Below are 20,312 nucleotides of genomic sequence, written 5' to 3' on the forward strand. Positions count from 1 at the left end.
GTTATTGTAATGTCTACTTAAAGATTAGACATCTCACTTTGACTTTTTTTTTTTTCCTAAAGTAATGTAAGTTGAGAGGAAATACTAACATAGCAGCTCTCTAACCTGCCACTCTCCTGTTTACAGGGAGGGAGATGTGCCGATATCATAAAATACTGAAGTTATTTTAGTTATGTCTACTTTGTACAAGGAAAATGCTTGACCTTTTACCTTGTTCACTGCTGTTGTCTCCACTCTGTGAAGCATGGCCCCCACTGGAGGGCCCCGGGGTGCCTGCTGAGTGGGTGGAGGTTGCATCATCGTGATCTCGCCAAGATGCAGGATTCTGATGTTGGGATGCCAAGAGATTTTTCCACAGTTACCATTTCAGCCATAAATGAAGAAACAAGAGGAAAGGTGCAGAGGGAGACAAAAAATGTATACATATTAGTATTTGTGGAACTAGGCATATAAAGATGCCATACTACGATATGTTGTCTTTTCAGCGATTGGTACCAAAAGTAAGAAAAGATGCTCCAGAATCTTTATGAGGTGATGGTTAGTTACATCAGTGTCTACATGTGTTTAAACTAATTGAAACAGATTAAAAGGGGTGCATTGCATTATACACAAATTATACCTCAATAAAGTTAATTTCTAAAGTTAGGGAAAAAAGCTTTTTACAAATCTAGAAGTCATTTCTACTCTTGCTGTCTTAATTGGGGCATACTCTTCCAAGAAAGAGGCCAATACACTTGGATACTAATTACAGAACATCTACAAAACTCAATGACTCCTTTAAAAAAAAAAAAAAAACAAACCAAAAACCACAGATCCAAGAAAGTACAGGGCGGCCCTTTGCATCTTTCAGGTGCATTGACCTAGACCAACCTGAATGAACTCCGAAAATTACCAACTGATTATATAACCAACAGACAGAGTGATATCAATGAACAAAATGAAGCAACTATGAACAGTCAGCCATCTGGTAAACTGGACGGGACTTCCATGTGAGCTCCACGGAAGCTCTCAATTCACAGGGCAGTGCTTTTTTCCTGGAAGTATGACTTGTTTCAGAGGACATGCGAGGCAAACTGAGAAATTATAGCTCATGCTATGCTGAGTGTATTCTTCTCCTGTTCCTCCTCCCCTTTCCTGATCGTTCCCAATCTCCTGCTGTTGCTTAAAGGAAAACAGGAATTCTAATGTACAGGAAGGACTTTATCAGCACCACATGAAGGCAGGCAAGAGATGGAATTTCCTCTGGCAGAAACGGGGAGTAGGAACTGCACATGAAACAGACCAGCTTAAGGCCAGAACTGTACACTTGTCACCTGCATGTGATGACTTCAACTAGAGCCCAAAGATCTCCTGGCAAGCAAATTCTTACGGGAGGTGGGGCAGGGAGATTCTTTGGGGGCAAAACGAAGTAACAACATCAATCTCTCAAAGTACAAGATTTATCCTCACAAGAATTGGTAAATAAGGATTTAGACATGCCTATGGGCAACATGCAAACATCTTGACCATCTGAAAGCAATCTTGCCATGTTGTCATTACATATAGTTTATCCAGAAAAAAAAAAGTCTTTCATTTTCTTCTACATCAACTCTATTGTATATACAGAATATAAAATTTTATCAAAATAAAATCAAAAACCATGGTGAGACAAAATAAGGGACTATACTTATTTGGAACAACAACAACCAAAAACAACCTTCCCCCGCCCCCTACAGGGTCCGCTACAAACTGACTACAAATTAATATCTAGCATTTCTGAGAGATGATGAAATGACCCAAAGCTCTATAGATCAGTAATATCTGTATCAAATAATGCTACTGGCACTGCCATCAGGCTAGCAACTGATTCAAAGGGAAAACCCGAAGCAGAAATCTTGTGACTCTAAGTACAGCACAGGTTTAGATCTCCAAAGGTTATGTTTTAGAAAGGAGATTAGGGAACGGAGTCAAATAAAATGAAAATCAAGGTTCTGTGCTGCCTCTATTAAGACAAAGTCATGCCTGTGATTTCTCTTTTTATCTAAGTTAGAAACCACTCCAAGAGTTTCAAGCTAAAGGCAAACAGAATACAGGGGCTCTTCAAGCTTTGCAGCCTCTTCGCGTCAGCTGTTTGCCGGATGCTAATCAGATAAAGAGCTAGAAGGATTACGTGAAAGAAAGGAAAGAAAGAAAAAGAAAGAAAGAAAAAGGAAGGAAGGAAAGAAGGAAGGAAGGAAGGAAGGAAGGAAGGAAGGAAGGAAGGAAGGAAGGAAGGAAGGAAGGAAGGAAGGAAGGAAGGAAGGAAAGAAGAAAAAGAAAGAAAGAAAGAAAAAGAAAGAATAGCATGACATGAGTTTAGTCCTACAATAACACTGGCTAGAGCCTTCTTTCAGAAAATGAAATAACTGAACCACATTCACCTAGGCTAAACTTTTCAGTGTATACAGCAAGTGATGTTAATTTTATGCACTGCAGGCTTTTTATTAAACAGGCTGCTGTAAAAGCTCCTTATCCCTCATGAAAATTACAATAATTAACTACTAACATCTCAACTATGTTTTAAGGTAAATGTCATCCAACAACTATTATATAATCATTCAAATGAAGCAAGTCTTTCTATTTGGGCACTAGAGTGACTTGAAGCGACTGCTCAAAAGGACTTTCTGCAACTGAAAATACTGGTTTGTCCCTCTCAGTCAAACCTGTACTGAGTTTTTTAAAGACAGACCTCATTAATTTACAATTTAGTGTACTTCTTTCAGTGGTTTTCTGGAGGGGGGGGTTCTAAACTAAAGGGGTAAAAAATAAGCCACATAAACAAATATTACTTTAAAAGCAACTGAGTCCTCTAAGTGAGGTGGATCTTTGGTTTTCAGCCGTCCTAAAATTTGCTCCTGTTCACTATTTAACATACCATGCCCCTGTCTCTTCTCTCTTCTCCTCCACATCCTCAAAAATGCTGTCCCCAACAAGTGTCATAAGATGTTTATTTCCACAGAGTGTCTCAAGTATTATGACCTTGTTTGAGAGATTGACACAAACTAAGGAGTAACCCTGGCATTCATCTAACTTGAAAGTAGGAAAAACAGATGGATCTCTCTGGGGCTTCAGGGCTGAGGAGTTACCCCAAAGTTGTTCCTATCCAGCTAGACCATGCTGACTCAATCATATACAAAGACAAATGCTGATAATCTGGTCAATAAAAAATTGCTACCTTCCTAGTCATAAAAAATTACAACCTACATGGGTAGATAAAATATAATCCCTTACCCATAATGCTGGGCTTTTTTTCTTAGACTGAAATATTTGTTTGTATCACAACCTCTTTCTTCTTTTTTTTTTCCCCCTCCCTAGATAGTTTCCAAGTTTACATCCTTCAAGAATAACTGCCTGGCTTTCTGCCAAATTATATGCAGAAGTTTAGTGTATCTTGAAACCAAAGTGGCGTATGAAAGCATGTACAACACATGAGGTATGTAGAAAATAAAGAGAAATGCTCTCCGAGTGCACGTGTGTGGGTGAGCACTCAGGTAGATGCACTGCACTCTATATGTCCTGTTCTTCAACCCAAGTATCCTGAAGACACCCGAGGGCAAGGAGTGAACATGTTTCTATTCCCAGTGGCTTTAATAATTGGGAGTCAAATATGGTACTCTTCTTGCTCTTACGTAATTGCGTTAAAGAGCAGTGTTAGCAGGAGAAAAGCAGTGAATACTGAGTGGAACACAATAGAAGGAGATGGAAAATAGATACAAGAAGCTAGGTCTCCAGGGGCAGTATTTTCTATTTGCTGGGCTACAGACTCACAGCTGATAATGCAAGTTGTAATTAATATAAAAGCATGAGACAAGATGGGGAGAGCTTGTAGTGGTGAGACCACAGGAGATCATTCTGCTGCTCTCCTCTGTTTCTCATTTACACACAGCTTTCCCTAGAAAACACAATTCTGCCAGTGTTTTCTCCCTTGAAATTAAAAAAAAAATGATTTAGCACCATCATTGAATTTTGCTAAATCTAGGAAAGAGCACAGATAGGAAAGGAGTCTCTGGGCATAGGAAGCAAAACATATGCAGGCCTCTTTTGTTGAGGTTGCAGATACGGTGGAAATTGTAACATTTTACACCCCTATGGCATTCCTGTGGGGACCTGCCCATAGGAAAATAGTAAGTCCTGGTGAATTAGTGGTATTGCCCTGTTTAAATGATTCCACAAAATTCATGGTTCTTCCATTGCAAAAAGACAATGGAGTAAAATGTAGGCGCATTTCTAACTAAAAGCAAAACTGAGTGGTGAAGTAAAATGTACTAGGCTTCAAGGGGGAAAGAAAAAGCCACACTACACAAAGTTCTATCTAAAACTCTTCATGACCCCGAGTGAAAAGATGATTCGATTGATGTGGTGTAGGAGAGAGAGCACTGGATTCGAATTAAGATACCAGGGTGCCACCTCTTACAGATCACATGGCCTTAAGCACATGAAGTGATGCACTTCATTTCCCTGGGACTTGCTTCCTCTAGCTCTTTAAAATTAAGAACTTAGGCAAGATAATCCCTAAGGTCACTTCTACTTCTTATTTCTATTATTAAAAACATGCTTTAAAATAAGCATTTGATTTTCCAGAACCTATACAACTAACATGTGATATATAACACCAAGCCAAAATTTTTATATGAACTTGAACAATACAGTAGACTAATTCGGAAAATGTGCTTGTAGGTAGAAAGCAATAGTAAACATATATAAAGATATTTTAACCAGCAAATGAAGCATGCAAAACTAATCTGACTCGATATGTTTAAACAACAAAGGCAAGATATGCTTGCATCAGTACACATAATTAATAGGTAACATATTTCCTATGACTTTATGATGTTTTAGTTCCTAATTAACATTGTGCAGAAGTTATTTTTTAAAATAAGATGAGGACTTCTATCATGAGGTATTCAAGCCTACAAAAGTTAAAAATGTTAATTGTATGGTTTGAAAAAATGTTGGAATTTCAACTTCATTATTCTAAAGTTGACATAAGAACTCAGGAGAACCACACACGCTTTCAGAACATGGACTCACTCTTTAAAAATGTAAATAGAGCTGGGGTCTTTCCCTCATCTCCCTGCTTCCACCCTCTATTGAGCTTTGGGAATTAATATGTGAGTAACTCTCAAAGAAGTGGCAAGTACTCTTGCAAATTCCAAAAATGAATTCCAAAAATTAAAAAGAAAAATGGATTCCTCTATTTAACTCAGAAAAAATAGAAATTTCTTGTTTTGTTGGTATAGCATCACATTATAAAATGTCTCCTGTAACTCTGAATTGTGTTGGGATATCCCATAAAACATTCAGTCTGAAAAAAAACAGGAAATCAATTTTTAAAGTATCAAAATTTTAATCTGATAGTGAGTGTCAGTAGTTGTCAAGTGTTTGTTTAATTTCATCTCATCACAGTTACACTGAAAACATACTTCAACGGCACAACTGAAGTGATTTAAATAATATAATTATTTTGAATGGGAAATTGACAGAGGAGCTATCAACCTTCTGAAGCTACACAACAGTAACAACAGAAAACCCATGACCCCCGCCATGTTGAGTTGGTAAAAAGAACTCAGAGGTAGAACTTTCCCGGAATGGGTCCCTGGAGACGTTGGATAACACACCACAAAGTCTAATCCTATCCTAGAACTTAAGAAACTATCTGATAAAATAAATCATTTGTATTATTAATATTATTATCAAATCCCATTATTTCCCCCTTGATATCCTATAGACCAATCACTTAAACCTATCCCTTTCCTCGCTGCCTAATCCCTGCTAACTTTCCAGGTACTAATAGATTTTACCTCTAGACACTTGCCTGTATTCTGTCAGGGACAAGGTTCTTAACCCATTTTTAGATGCTGTACACAGATAAATAAACTTGACATATTCAGAGATGCAAAAGAAAACAACAGCATGTCTTCAGTTAAATTACACAACATAGCAACATAGAAATTTTTTTTCTTTTATTAATCATATTATCAGAGCTAGTCAATTTTAAAGCACCTGTCATTAACTATTAACAGATGAAGTTGTATTTTCTTCCCTATACTTAATTCATCCAAAAAATTAATAAATAAGACGAGTTCCTTATGAACATTAATTAGAAATAATAACTGTATGCACTTCAGGCAAATAGAGCTTGGCTCAGAGAATGTATTTCAAACAGATATATTTCATTTATCTAATGTTGATCTAAAGATATGTGATATCTTTAAATGTAAACGTAAAGATATATTTTATTTGTCTGCACTAGATCTAAAATTATGTAAAGCAGAAAATGTGGATATCACCTATTATTTAGAAATACTATAGACTAGGAAAAGCATGAATATTCCACAAGAGTTTTCAAGTTGAAAGTTTTTTTTGAAGAATTGGTTTCTTGACATGTTTATTTTAACATAATAAATTTGAATGTCTGGGAAACTTAACACAAATTGCAGCTGGAAAATAGAGTTCTATTTCCTTTCACCATCTTATTTTCTTCTTCCCAATATTCCAAAGAATACTGTAATAGTTGTTTCCCACCTATAACAATTACTCTGATGTTTAATAATATAAAATAAACTATGTTATAATTCAAAAATGTAAGCATTCATTATGAATTTACTAAAAACAACAAAATCGGAGCCAGTGTTGCAATTTTATTTTCTATTCAATTCCAAACCTCCTTCTATCATCATGCCCATCATGTAAATGTCGATAATAAATGAACGAGTTCAGTATCTTTAATGAACATACCGTACAAAAGGTTAGGACACCCGGGTTGTCTTTTTATCAATGTTACATCAGATTATTTACATAAAATTACACAATGTGAAATCAGCATGACAACAGCTGATTTACTGTGTAATAGTATATAAAACTCATTCTTAAAAGCCTGCCAAAAATACTTGCTTTCAAGATATTTGTAGCAATTACTTTCCTTCAGTTTTATTTTGAAATTTTTCCTATAATAGAAGTCTATTTTGGCACCTAATATTTTGTTCCTGACGCTTTTCTCTCTGCTTTCCACTATACAAAATTATGCACTTATTCTTTCTTTTCTCTCTTTCACTATCTCTCTCTCCTTGCCTGATCCTTCCTTAAACACACACACACACACACACACACACACACACACACACACACACACACTGCAGCTTGATACCACTTAATAAGTATAGAGGTGTCTGTGTTTTGGGGGCGTCAAACAGCTGTCACAAACTGTCACCTCCACAAGAGAAACCTTGGCACACAACAAATTAAACTACACTTCTTTTTTAGCTGTCATTATTCATAGCCAATAAGTTGAAATGCTCTCGGCATTTCATGTGCAAATAAAACCATGAGGAAGCGCAGTAGATCAGAATAGTGGGCCAACAGATAAAACAGAGAAAACAACACTCTGTCTCAGTCCTTCTGAAGTGGCTCATCATCACCCCTGCACCAGCGTGCACCAAATGAGATCCAGCCTGGGGCAATGTATTAAATATGCATATCAAAGCAAATGAAAAAATAAACCTGGAGATTCAAATTGGGCACATTTACATGCTGAAAATGTCCCACTCATACCACTTTTCAGGTAGTAGTTCTGGGGTATTTTCCCCTTTTTTGGTGGGGGGGGAGGGTGAAGGGAGGGTGTACTTGCAGAAGAGGCAGACACGTAAGAGAATTCATTTTGTAGAGGGATGCTTGGAAATGAATATAACCAATGTACTTCTGGTACAAAAATATCAAAAATGGTGAAAACTCTACAAGGTTTTCTCTCCCCTCCCGCATAAAATTCAAATCTGCAGCAAATCTCGCCATTTCCCACTCGGTGTGCCTGGTGGAACAAATTAGTGCTTCCTTTCAAAACAAATAGCAGGGGGCTAAAGTAAAAATGTTATAGTTCAGATCTCTAGGAAATAAAAGGCTTTAAATTATGATGCCCAATGAGGTGGCAAGCCCTCATGGGTTCAAAATAAATCAGTTGTCATCTTTACTTGATTGGGGGCCTGAAGAAGAGCAACAAATGTTACAGTTGACTCTTTTATCCAAAGCTGATGATTGTTAAATTATTAAAGCGCTATCCTCTTAGGTACCACTTCCTTTTTGAGTGTAATTTAAATATTACAATAGTTTCATAAATTGGCACTGTATATCAGCCAATACTCTGAACAGCCGAGTTTATCTTCTCTCTTCTATGTAAACATCGGCATGTTCTAGTTACGTACATCCACTTGAAAAACAGTTGCCAAGAAACTATTCTAGAAAACCAAGTAGTCGAGACCCCTGGAAATGTCATGAGAAACGTTTTTTGGCTGCAGATAACTGTGAACCTCTCATCCTACAAACCATGTAACTAGATTCCTTCTCATTCCCCCAACATTGCAGGCTGCATTTGAATTGAGAAACAGGAAGCAATGAAAATAAACAAATAAATTACAACAACAACAAATATTTCTAAGGGAGTGTCATGCCTTGTGGACAACAACCACACATCATATAGCCACATATCACCAAGTAAACTTTCCATAGCTGCTTGCTGCAACCTTTTGATTTCAGTTAATACACTCAAATACAAAAGAGCCCCTCAAAGTTCCCCCCATCATGATGGAAAAAGCCAAGAGTAAAGATAGCCACACGAGCTTTCAATGCCATAGTATTTATTCTGTATCAGAACTAGACAACCAAGACTGAGGTTTTCTTTCCTTTTTTTTTTTTTTAACTTTTGTTCTTAGGCTGGCTTTCCATACAGTACAAAGGCTCATAATCAAAATTAAAATGACTGCATATTTTCAAAACTTTATTTTGGAGGGTGGGGGGAGATAAAGACCCTCACAGAAGGTTTATTCTCAAGGCATCTCAACCCATTCCTCTTAACACCCAGGAATGAGGGGGGGAGAGCTGGTGGTAATGATAAAAACTGCCTTCAAGCCTCGAAACCTGTTTAACTCCACAAAGTGTAAGTTAATATTTCAGCCAGCAAGTTATTAGACTATAGCCTATATCACTTAGGTTGTAAGCTCAATTGAATATAATCTATAGACACCCTGTCCCCTGCCCCCGGCTTGAGTTCCTATAAATAAACTGCTGTTCACACCCACTCTTTAACCTCCCCACTCTTGCCTTTCCTACCAGCTGCAATCTTTCTTTGCTTCTTTTTCAAATTTTCAGTCCCACTACATATGCTTTCTTTCTTTTTCTTTCTTTCTTTCTTTCTTTCTTTCTTTCTTTCTTTCTTTCTTTCTTTCTTTCTTTTTCTTTCTTTCTTTCTTTCTTTCTTTCTTTCTTTCTTTCTTTCTTTCTTTCTTTCTTTCTTTCTTTTTCTTTCTTTCTTTCTCTTTTCTTTTTTTTTTTTTAGCATCAGACTCCCTAAATCGGTTCCAAAATAGGATTAAAAACAAAGAATAGAAAGAAATCTCCCATCCTGGCCTGACATACACAGTCACTCCTTACTATATTCTGTCTTCATTCACCAACTGTTTAAGTGTTAAAATTCAACCACGAACCTATGGTTACTCAATCGCAATTCCCTTCAGCTTTCTGTAATACATTGTTAATAACTGTTTCATCAAAGTTACTGTCTTTTATTATGAAGATGCTTCAGGCACTTGGCAATAAGTCCATATACTGACAATAAGTTTCTATAGAGCAAGAGCTCAGAGAATTGTAATGTGTTCACTCCTTCTTTTATCTCTAATGCAATGCAAGATTGCCAATAATTCTCAGGACTGTCATCTCTGTGAGAGACTGGGAAATCGGCCCTCCCTCCCCGGTTCCTCTTGTCTAGTTCTCTCTCTCCCCCACCCTGTCCAGCTAGCTGACTTGCCCCTCTGTCCAGGCTGCACTGATTACACAGAGCTGAGAAAGCAGAAAAGGCAGCAGTCACCATATCAAACAGACAATTTGCTAACACTCAAGCCACCAAATCCAGGAAACTTTACACATTAAGAGCACAAATCACTCTATCAACTCCCTGGTTTCTTTGGTTCTCCACATAAATAAGGAGAGGGGCCAGGAAAGGGCAAACGAAGATGAAGGGTATGGCAGAGGTAGTGACAAAGGGAGAAAAGACCCCCAAAGAGACCAGATCATTTAAAAAGAAAACTAAGTTTAAGCTTAGCTAAATGTTACAACAAGTTTTTTTTTTTTTTTTTTTTTTTAATGCTTTACCCAGTGGTCTCAAAAGAATGCCAAAGGGCTCTCAGACTTACATGGTCAGCGAGATTTGTAGAGGAGCCTGAAAGTTCTTCATGATCTGACTTGGAGCTGCCGTCTCTTTCATCAATGACAAGGTCGATGGGCATCTTCCCCTTCAAACAGCTAATGTACCGATGGCAGAAGTTATCACACAGTTCGTGGACCTAAAAGGAGGGTCATGGTGGAGGGTTCAGCTCATATTGTTGTTGTTATTGTTTTGTTTCATTTTTAAAGGGTAAAAAATCAGGTTACAAGGTTACATTTGGAAAGAGCAACAGTGCAATGTCTTCCAAACTAACTCTAATTAATGGGTGTAATACTTGAAGGCAAGGAAACAATAGAGCAATTGTTGCAGCAGATATTATTCTCCAGAGACTTCCCTGAGCAACAAGTTACAATAAAGAGAGAAGAAACAGGACTGGAAATAACTGGGCTCAGACTGGGAGTCCAAGGGGGAAAATCCGATTTGATGATAACATCAAAACGTTAGAACGCTGGAACTGGGAATAGCATTGGCATTTGCGATTCAATAAGCTAAGAGTTTTGCATGTTTCCAGGGGACAGTGATTGAGCTGCAGAGCAATGTAAAGACACCCCAGCGAGGATGATTCCCTCTGCTTGCACCTAACACTCACTCTGGTCTGAGGGTGAGCTAAGCTAATAGAGACGCAAGCAGGCTGAATGTCCAGTAACACAAATGGTTTGCTGCATTTCAAAATAATCCTGAATGCCTGGGGGAGAGGCGCGAGGGGGTGGGACAGGGGAGCAGGCAGGGCTGTCCTAATTCACCCATCCTCTGAGCCCCTGGGTTGAGCAGCAATTCGAAGGAAGGACATGGTAACAAGTTGCTCAAAGCCTCCAGGTGCTCAATCCCTCAGACTGGAAGTTTTGTTAAAGACATCCCAACTCAACTGAGAAAGGAAAGTGGCTAAATCAAAATGGGGAGTGTCATTTCCTGCTTACCTTTTCTAACTCCAAAAGATGAAACCTTAGTACTTGTATTGCTTGTATCATCTGAAAGAAAAGTTTGAGTGTGGAGTTAAGGCTCTGTGACTCAGAAGTCCTGAGTTGGGGGTGGGGGGTGGTGGTGAGGGAACTGAGCTGGGGAGAAGACGCCGGCAAGTGGCCAGGCAAAACCCACACATCAAGAAATCGTCAGAAAAACCAAGTGATTACTGATCATCTCTGCCTCATTGGCCACGGGGTAGGAATCTGACTCAACCTGAGCCGAAGCATCTAGTATCTTTGCCCCCTGTGTTCACTGAGCTATTTGTAAGGACTGCTTTCCTAGGGCCAGGCCTTCTTTCTCCGCCTGAGTCTTTAACCGTCCCCTCTCTCGACCTCAGGCCAAATTAAAAAAAAAAAAAAAAAAAAAATCCGCTTCTTCGGAGAGAGAAAGCTTTTTAGAACAGCACACCCTGCGAAATCCGTCCTTACTGAAGAAGGAAATACTCAAGATGAATGGTGAAGCAAGGCCTTTGAAAGCGGATTTAAGTACTTTTAATATTGAAATTGTGCAAATTAGCAAAAGAATCGCACCTAAAAGTGGCCTGCGCCCGCCTGCCCCATACCTCCCTCCCCCCATCTCCCCGCCCGCCCTCCGCTGCTGCTGCGCCCGCGGTTACTTCCTTCGGGTGAGCTGCCGGGGGTTCGGCTGCCTACCCTGGCAAACAGAGGAAATAACTCACTTCTCGCAGCCTCGCTCCCGGGGCGAGACCTGGGACTCATCCCCTGCTCACACTCTGGGCGCTGTGTCCCCGCCTGCTGCTCCCTGGCCTCCACTTTCCCTGACGTCCATTCCACCCCTCACCTCCCATCGCCCATGCAGGGGCTCTAAGCTGTTCCCTCTTCCTCCCTGTCGCTCTTGAGCTTCAAAAGAGGGCTCTGCTCCAACTCCCCGGAGCTCCAGGGGGGAAAGTGGGTGCTTCTAGGCAAGGTGGGGTGGGGTGGGGGAGCAGGCTGGGGAGAGGCAAGAAACGGTGAGCCTTACCAAATTGTCCAGCTCTGGATTTGAGGAAAAAAGTGGCTTTTCAGCGCGAACCTGTAAGAAGCAGGGAAAGTCAACATGAATGACCGCCCCAACTTAAAAGAAGAAAAACGCTGTCACGGACTAAACCATCTGAATGGGTACGGTGGAAGGGCAGTGGCGGAGAAGAGGAGAGGGGCTTTCGTAAAATACACAAACCAAGCTAATGCCTTAAATTAGTGGGTTCGGTTGAAAAAGTACTGGGGCCTTCCACTCCTAGCCCCATTAAGGGGCACCTGGAACTGCTAAGCTGTTGCTGGGAACTCAGGGCCGTTCTCTGGGCCTGAGTACCCCCTCATCCAGCTGTCTAAGGGGCTGTGGCTCTCAGCCTCCCTCACCTTAGCGCCCCGCGTAGACCGCCCCATGAGGCGCCCAGCTTCCTTCCCTCCCAGGCACTCTCGGGTCCCTCACAGCCCCTATCCCCAATACTTGTTCAAGTAGCTTCAGGCGGGGGAAAAGGCCAAGCCCCAGATTAGGAGCAGGTCAACTTTAATTCGAGGGTCGAGCCCCTGTATTCCTGGCTGGGGGGAAAAACAAACACCCATATTTATCTCCGCTTCCAATTCGCCTCCAGGCTCAGGGATGGGGAGGAGGCAAAGAGCACGGACTGGGCCAGAGGAACAGATCGGGTGTCCCGGCCTTTTCCTCCTCTTTCATGTAAAGCTCGGAGGAAAGGGGAGGAGGAGTGAGGGTCTGCAGGAGGGTGAGTGGGTCAAGAAGGTTGGACCTGCTTGGCGAAGACCGCGATGTCCTCATTGAAGGAGTCGGAGGAGCAGACGTCTCCGCCGGCCACTCCGGGTTCCCGGGGAGTGCAGGTCGCCAGCTCGCACTTCTCAAAGACCAGAGCTAACAGAGGAAACAACGGGTGCCTAACGGGCAGCGCCACGCAGAGACACACACACGGAGACGGGGTGCAGAGGGGAAGGAGCAAGAACTGTAATCAACAAGTTTGGAGGGTTCGGATTCCTTCTTTAATAAAACAGGCACGCATCACACTTTACAACCCTTCCTTAGCCAGCCGAGCCTGGGCCAGAAACAGAAAGGAAAAACGGCCTGGCCCTTTCCCTCAGCTCAGGAGTCCCTCGGATCTAGTCGGAGAAGCCCCTGGCCACTTCAGCCCGCCAAGTAAGAAAAGCCTCAGTTGTAAGTAATGAAACATCCAAGCAGCTCAGTCAGTCTGGAGCCCGGAGTTGATCCAGACCCAATCCCCACACTTACAGAGGCCGCGGAACCAACCCCCTGATACCCAGTCCTGACCTCTCAAGAAAGGAACACTCTCTGAAATTAAAAAAAAAAAAATGCTTTAACTCTCCATATTAATGGTTATTTCGAAGGAGGCCGAAGGCTTCACTATATATATAATATATATATATATATATATATATATATATCCGAAGTGATATTTCCTAAACCTAAATCGGAGAGAGTGCTCTTCCAACCTCTTCACCCCCTTGCCTTATAAACTTGTTTGCTTTACTTCTAGTAAAGCCCGTGTGTGGGGGCCAAAATAATAGGAATGTTAAACGCCCAAGAGCTTCCTTCCAAAGACCACATTTCTCCAGCAGGCAAAAATAAATAAATCGAGTGTTAAAACTTGGAAGTGTGCGTGCGCGTCTGCCCTTTGTGTTCCTCCGGGCGGCTTAGCTACACTTCGGGATGCTTGCGGCCTCTGGCTTCAGGCTCAGTTGCCGTTTACCAACCGTCCCCTCCCCTCGGCAAACCGCCGCCTTCCCCACCTCCTCTCAACTGGGAGAGCACCAGTGGTACACTTTTGGACCGTGCACCTCCAACCCTCTCCGAGTTCCCTCAGAATATAAAATATGGAATTTCCAGCCATCTCCCTCACTCCTCCTAAGAGCAGCTAGCTCTATGCAAGCCACAGTCCCTTCCACCCCGCTGCACTTCAAGGTCTACCCCTTTATTTACAGAGAATTAAGAAGTGGGTGATTAGGACTTCCTGGCCGACAGAAGCAGCCCTGATCCCAGCTCAAGCTGCATTTAGTGACTCCCAGACTCTCGGTAGGAAACAGAAGAGGAAAAACAAAACAAAACAAAACAAAAACAAAAACAAACCAAAAAAAAAAAAACCACCCAAAGTTGCTCCTCATCGGCAGGAAACTTTCTCCTTCGTCAAGGCCTCTGTTAGGGGGGCCTGGAAGGACCAGTTCTGCGTCCTTTGGCCAGGAATCCCGTCCTTGGGGAGAAGGCCCTGGCAAGATTCTCAGGACTCAGTCACTCTGGGCTGTGGGGTCCGGAGTGACCGGGCCATGGGGGTGGAGGAAGCTTTATCTTTCGGGGACTTACACTTAAGGCGAAGAAGAGCAGGCCCCCTTCTCTGTCCTTTCTGAAGGCAAGCGGTTCCCACCCCCCTCCCCCGCAGAAATAACTCCCCACTTAGTCGACCATCCCCTCAACCCCCACAGAGACGAACACACACTCGCACTCACAAACAGTATGCCGGGTCGGGAGGAGGGGGGTTGGTTTACCCATAGATCGCGTCCTTGTCCCGCTTCAAGGCGTCGTTGACAGCGGATCCCATGCTGGCCGGCATGACATTGGGGTGCGGGGCGTGCGCGCCGTAGTGCTGCGTGGCGTGGAGCGGCGGCCCGTGGTTCAGGTGGTGAACCGGGGGAATCGGCCGCGGCGCATGAGGGTCTCCGTACATGGAAGCAGGCACCCCTACTCCGTCCATCCCGCCGTAATGGGGCAGCTCATCGTACTGTCGGAACCCGGCAAGGGGGAGGGGGGCACGGGAGGTGAGGGAGAGCCGAGGGGGAAGAGAAAAAGAAGATGGGAGAAAAAAGCAAGGAGAGAAGTGAGAAAAGGAATAGAGGTGGGGGGGGAGCGGGGGAGAAAGACGAAGGGAAGAGGGAGCAGGCAGGGGGGAGAGAGAGAGAGAGAGAGAGAGAGAGAGAGGGAGAAATAAAAACAAAGTCAGAAAGGAGAAAAGTACCGAGCACGAGTTGAACACACAGAAACCAAACAAGCCGAAACAACGAGTTGAAAGTTGCGGGGGGAAATGTTTTTAAAATTTAAAATGAAAAAGTATGAACCAAGAGCAGCGTTTAGAGTAGGGAGAGGAGGGCAGTGAGGCCAGGGACTGAGGGGGCGCCGGGAGGTCCCGCTCGGGCCGGAGGCAGCAGAACCGTAGCGAGCCAACCGAGGGAGAAGTGGAGTTAGTGTGAGGAGGAAGCCCAGGATCCCACCCCTAACCCCCCTTCACCTCCTCCCGAGGATCCAATAAATCAAAAGGCGAAATGAAACAAAATAAAGAGAAGAAAAACGCTAATAATCAGGAGGAGAACGCCGAGGACGAGGGAATACTGGGGCCAGTGCCTCCCCGGGGGCAGGGAGCGGAGGGGAGGGGGGAATAACGTGAAAGTTACCAGAAACATTATTTAGCAGCGGATTCCCTGCGTCCTTGTCAATTTCAGAGACAAAACAAGCAGCCCAGGCTAGTCTAGGCGGCGGCGCAGCGGCTGCGGCAGCGCGGCCCCAGCGGCGGCCCCGGCGGCGGCGGCGGCTCCTACGCAGCCCGTGCCCGCCCCGAGCCGCGGGAGCAGCGGCGGCAGCGGCGCAGCAGCGGCAGCGGCGGCAGCAGGAGAACCGGGGGAATCGCGCTGCTGGGGTAAAAGCTGGAGCGAGGCGAAAGCGTGTAACAATTGCACACGCACACACACCACTCACACGCACTCGCCGCCCGCCCGCTCGCACAGCGCTGGAACACGCGCGCCCAGACACGCACACACGCACGCACACACACACTCGCACACACGCAGAGGCACGGGGGGGAAAGCCGATGAATAATTTTGCTGCTATTTTTTTAAATACTGGCCGCCATCATCAAGCAGCGAGCAGCAGCAGCGTTGAAGGGAGAGAAGGCATCGGGACAGGCCCCTCTTAGGAGAGGATTTATATCTAGGTAAGTGTTGGAGATTTAAACCTACCCTTTGCGCCATCAGTCTGCGCTCCAATAAACTCCTGGATGTGTCGTATATTTAATATCCCAGTCCGGATAAGAAAGTGATCTAGGCTGAAGATTCCTTTTTTTTTTTTCCAAACCAAAAAGACTTCTCCCAATTCTCCAATATGTTATTTTTAGGGGAAAAAAAAAAAGCCCAGGCAAGACAACGAAGAGTTTTTTTTTTCTGTGATATTTCTTCTTTTTCTCTTTTTTCCTCTTCTTCCTCCTCCTCCTGATCTTCCTCCTCCTCCTCCACCTCCTCCTCCTCCCCCCTCCCCTCCTCCTCCTTTTCGGTCCTCCTTTCCCCCTCTTTCTCTTCTCTTCCCCTCAGTTGGAAAAAAAAAAAAAAAGAAAGAAAAGAAAAAGAAGAAAAAGAAGAAAAAAAATTGTCAAGCCCCCGAACTGAAGGTTACGAGCGGCCCGTCAGCAGCCCACATGTAACCGAACTGTCGTGTTTCATGGCTTTTTGCCACTCCAGCTGTCAATCAAAGCCCGGAATGTCAAGGTAGTGAATGAATGATGGTTGATGATGATGAAGAGGAGGAATCTTTCAGACCCGTTTTTTTTCTTCCAGTAAAACTCCGCGAGGGGTTTCTGCTTCTTGAATTTTTTCCTCCCCCCTCCCCCCCCTCTTTTAGCTTGGCCCCCGCGGTATCTATAATATGATCCTCTCTCTTTAAAGTATCGTTCAAAGAAAGCAGAGGGGAAAAATCAAGAAAAAAATGAATAGTTTGCAAAAATTGGACTTCCTCCCCCCCTTTCCTGGTAGGTATTTTGTCTCTCCCTCTCTCTCTTTCTCGCTCGCTCGCTCTCACTCGCGCTCGCTCTCTCGCGCTCGCTCTCTCGCGCTCTCTTTCTCTCTCTGGGAGATGAGTGAGTGTCAGTAGGTGTTGGCAGGTTGGCTGCTGCCTGGCTTATAGAAGAGCCTCAGTTTGGCGGCGCGGGTCGGCGGCGGGAGAACGAAATGACGGAACCCGGAAGTCGTGGTGGCCATAGCCCGTCGTACGGCGGAGACACATCCCGGGAGTGGGGAGCGGGAGCGAGGAGGAGCGCGCCGCGCCGAGCCTCTGATATGCAGCGAGTGCGATCGGACGGCCCCGACTGGGGGGGCGGGGGAGGAGGGGGTGGGGGGGAGGGGAGGTAGGAGCCTGGCAGACCCGAGCAAATCAGCGAGCCTGCTGCTCAGCGGGGACGGCCGGGGAGGGGGGCGGCGGGGGGAGGGAATGGAGGGGGGGCAGCCGGAGGAAGAGGAGTGTGTGTGTGTGTGTGTGTGTGTGTGTGTGTGTGTGTGTGTGTGTGTGTGGTGCGCGCGCGCGAACGGGGGCGCGCGTATGAGGGCGGGCGCGCGCGAGCGAGGAAAGAGGGAGAGAATGAAGAGGACAGGGAGAGCGCAGAGAGGAAAACTGCAGGAAACCACAGGGAAAGTACGGTACAGACTCAGATCTTATATTTTTTTTTGCAAACTTAACTTCTAGTTCATTTTCTCATTACACCGGGCTCAAGCCTAATGGGGTCGTGTCGGGGACGTTTGGCATGGCGCTCTTGCTTTTGTTCCTTTTAATTTCGCGGGCCCCCACTCCTCTGCCAGCGGATTACTGCGCCCCTGAAGGCTTTCTGCTAACATCCAGGGGCAGCAGGCTCTGCAAACCGTACTACTGCGGAGCTATAGCTGTTGTTGTTTTTTTTTTTGCAATTGGTACTTTCTTCCCTGTGCACATCCAGCACCCTTGTTGTCAACATTTAATTTTTCCAGGACAAGAAGAGATCAGCTTAACTCAGACAGCACTCTCTCCTAGCGGTGTGGACAGGGCCACCCTGGAAGAGTCTCTGGGGGCCGCGGTGGAATTGGGAGGGAGGAAGTGGAGAGGAGTCGTTTGGGTGTTTGATGTTGTCTGATGTCGCCAAAAGGGTGTGTGTGTGTGTGTGTATGTGTGTGTGTGTGTGCGCGCGCGCGCGCCCGCGCGCGCCTCTAGTGTGCGCCTCCGAAGTGGTTCTCACTTAGAGCTGGGAAGCACGGGAGAGAGAGGGAGGGAGAGAGATAAGATGCCTTGCAAGGAGAATTGGCCGGTATTCCCTGCCCACCTTTGTTGTGGTGGTCCAGAGTGCAGAGGCCGGAGCGTGGTAACGCCAGCTAACGGTTGTGTTAATTGTACCCGGCAATTCCGCGGCATGGGGAAGACGGGCCGACTCCGAATGAACTTTTCCAAAAAGGAAAAGGAGAGTGGGGTGGGGAGGAAGGTAAATATCCTACATGGTTTGTGTAGAAAGTAGTTCTGGCCGGCGTCTCACTCAATCCCTGGTGGGAGCTGCACCCAGCCTCACCTCTACGCCGAGGGTTTCCCGGTGGCCATGCGTCAATCACTCCGAGCCTGGAGCTGGGGGCGGAGTTATGGTCACCCTGCGCGCGCGGCGCAGCTGCCCCCTCTGGCCCCCGGCTCCCGCCTGCCCAGCAGTCCGGCCCTGCGTGCTCCGAGAGCACCCTCTCTCCCTAGCTCCTCGCTCTTGTCCGGTTCATGGTCCCTGGCCAGAGAATCGAAAACAGACTGTTCAACAGCCGATTGCCTCTCCAACTTTGAATTCTTACTGGAGAGTAGAAAGTAGGGTATTCTCTGAGCGCGACTTTGACCCGACTTCCCGGGGGATGGGAAACACAAGGAAAATAAAGTGGTGTGTGTGTGTGTGTGTGTGTGTGTGTGTGTGTGTGTGTGAGAGAGAGAGAGAGAGAGAGAGAGAGACGCGCAGATGAGCTTGGGGCGCGCGCGGCGGGGGTGGGGGGGCTTTCCATCTTCTCTGCTTCACTGTAAGCTTTCAGGCAACACTCAACTGAGCTTAGATCGCAGCCTGCTGAGACTCCAAGCTAAGTCGGAGAAATTTGGCCCCGTTTTAATAGGGCTGGGGAATGAGCTCCGGAGGTCAATAAAGCCCTCCAAAAATAATGAATGATTGAGCACCTGTGATGATGATAGTGATTACCAGAGCAATTAAACAGTTTGATTAAATGAGCCATCATAACAATGATGTCTGCGGGAAATCGGCCCTCACATATAAAGATAGTGCGGAGGGGCTGGCAGAAGCGAGGGTAGGGCGACGCCAGGGAGCGGGGCTGCGGACTGCGAGGTCTTTGCCCATTTGACCAGAGCAGGGACGGCCGGGCACTCGGAGCTTCGGAGAGGAGAGTCTAGACCAGACTTCCAGCACTTTCACGCCGGGCTTCAAGCCTGTATGATCCAACGGGTATGAAACGGGCAGGTTGTGGGGAGGGTCCGTCCCCTTCCTATTTTTTCCCTAGAAGAACTCCAAGATTAAAAGCATCCTCCTTATTTGTTGCTGAGTTTCTCGTCGACATTTAAGAAAAGGTGAGTAGAAAAGGAAAGAAGACGCAAAAGTAAAAAAGTTGTCTTGCAGAATTTTATTTCAAGCGGCAGTTACGTGAATTCAGTTTAGCCGGGGTGGGAAGGATGAGAGAAAGATAACAGTCTGGTCTCGCCTGCGGAGCGTTTTCTACTAGAGATCTTGAAATCTGGATCCGAGTTCCCAGTTCAGCGCCGCTAGCTGAGAAGTTTATAGTGATTTTTAGTTTTTATTCTTCCAGTTGTTCATATTTTCAATATTACGTATGTATTGTCGCCAATAGGGTTATTGTTGTTTTAAATAGCCTGTATATAGTAAGTGCCAATTACTTCTCTTTTAAAAAAGAAATTCGGTTTCCTTGATAAACGCTCCTTTTGTAGAAGATCAACTTCGAATCAAACCTCTACATTGCAGAGTTTAAACATGCAACGTTTCTACCTTCTGCTGCTTTTACCACCGCTTTTTTTCATAGTGGTACTGTGAAGTGAGTTAGCATCCCCCACAGCATTTATTTAGGAAAACTTCACTAGTATTAAAAAATACATAAACTTCTTACATGGAAGTGCATCCGAGTAAAAACAATTCAAAGCGATTGATGATTTCTGTATTTTCAAACATTTGTTAAACTAATAATAGGTTGATAATTCCATAACAATCTTGGGTTTTACAAAAGAAAAAAAAAGCTTAAACTTGATTTTCATGTGTTTTAATCATTTTAACCTGAACTCCTTTCTTACTTTCTAATATTCTGTAACTTCTTCTGCATTGTATTGAATACATTAAAGCAAA

The 20,312-nt window shown here is 44.5% G+C and overlaps 1 protein-coding gene across 16 annotated transcripts in view; it reads right to left on the bottom strand.

The window, feature by feature from the left end:
* The window catches only part of MEIS2 (Meis homeobox 2), a 202,021-nt gene extending 185,854 nt beyond the window's left edge, over positions 1–16,167 (bottom strand). For 7 of the 16 annotated variants that reach the window (XM_028119465.2, XM_028119463.2, XM_088025087.1 and 4 more), the window contains exons 1-7: positions 16,156–16,167; positions 14,695–14,927; positions 12,936–13,077; positions 12,173–12,223; positions 11,146–11,196; positions 10,197–10,346; positions 211–325 (exon numbers count right to left, since the gene is read on the bottom strand). In XM_028119465.2, coding sequence (XP_027975266.1) covers positions 211–325; positions 10,197–10,346; positions 11,146–11,196; positions 12,173–12,223; positions 12,936–13,077; positions 14,695–14,927; positions 16,156–16,167 — 754 coding nt within the window. Of the gene's footprint in view, positions 1–210; positions 326–10,196; positions 10,347–11,145; positions 11,197–12,172; positions 12,224–12,935; positions 13,078–14,694; positions 14,928–15,594; positions 15,604–16,155 lie in introns of those variants that run through there. The other 9 variants (XM_088025091.1, XM_088025089.1, XM_088025096.1 and 6 more) reach the window with 6 other exon arrangements.
* Positions 16,168–20,312: the final 4,145 nt, after the last annotated feature.

Source organism: Eumetopias jubatus, unplaced genomic scaffold (assembly GCF_037043125.1).
Source record: "Eumetopias jubatus isolate StellerSeaLion01/CBP00866 unplaced genomic scaffold, mEumJub1_p1.0 scaffold_7, whole genome shotgun sequence".
Classification (NCBI taxonomy): domain Eukaryota; kingdom Metazoa; phylum Chordata; class Mammalia; order Carnivora; family Otariidae; genus Eumetopias; species Eumetopias jubatus.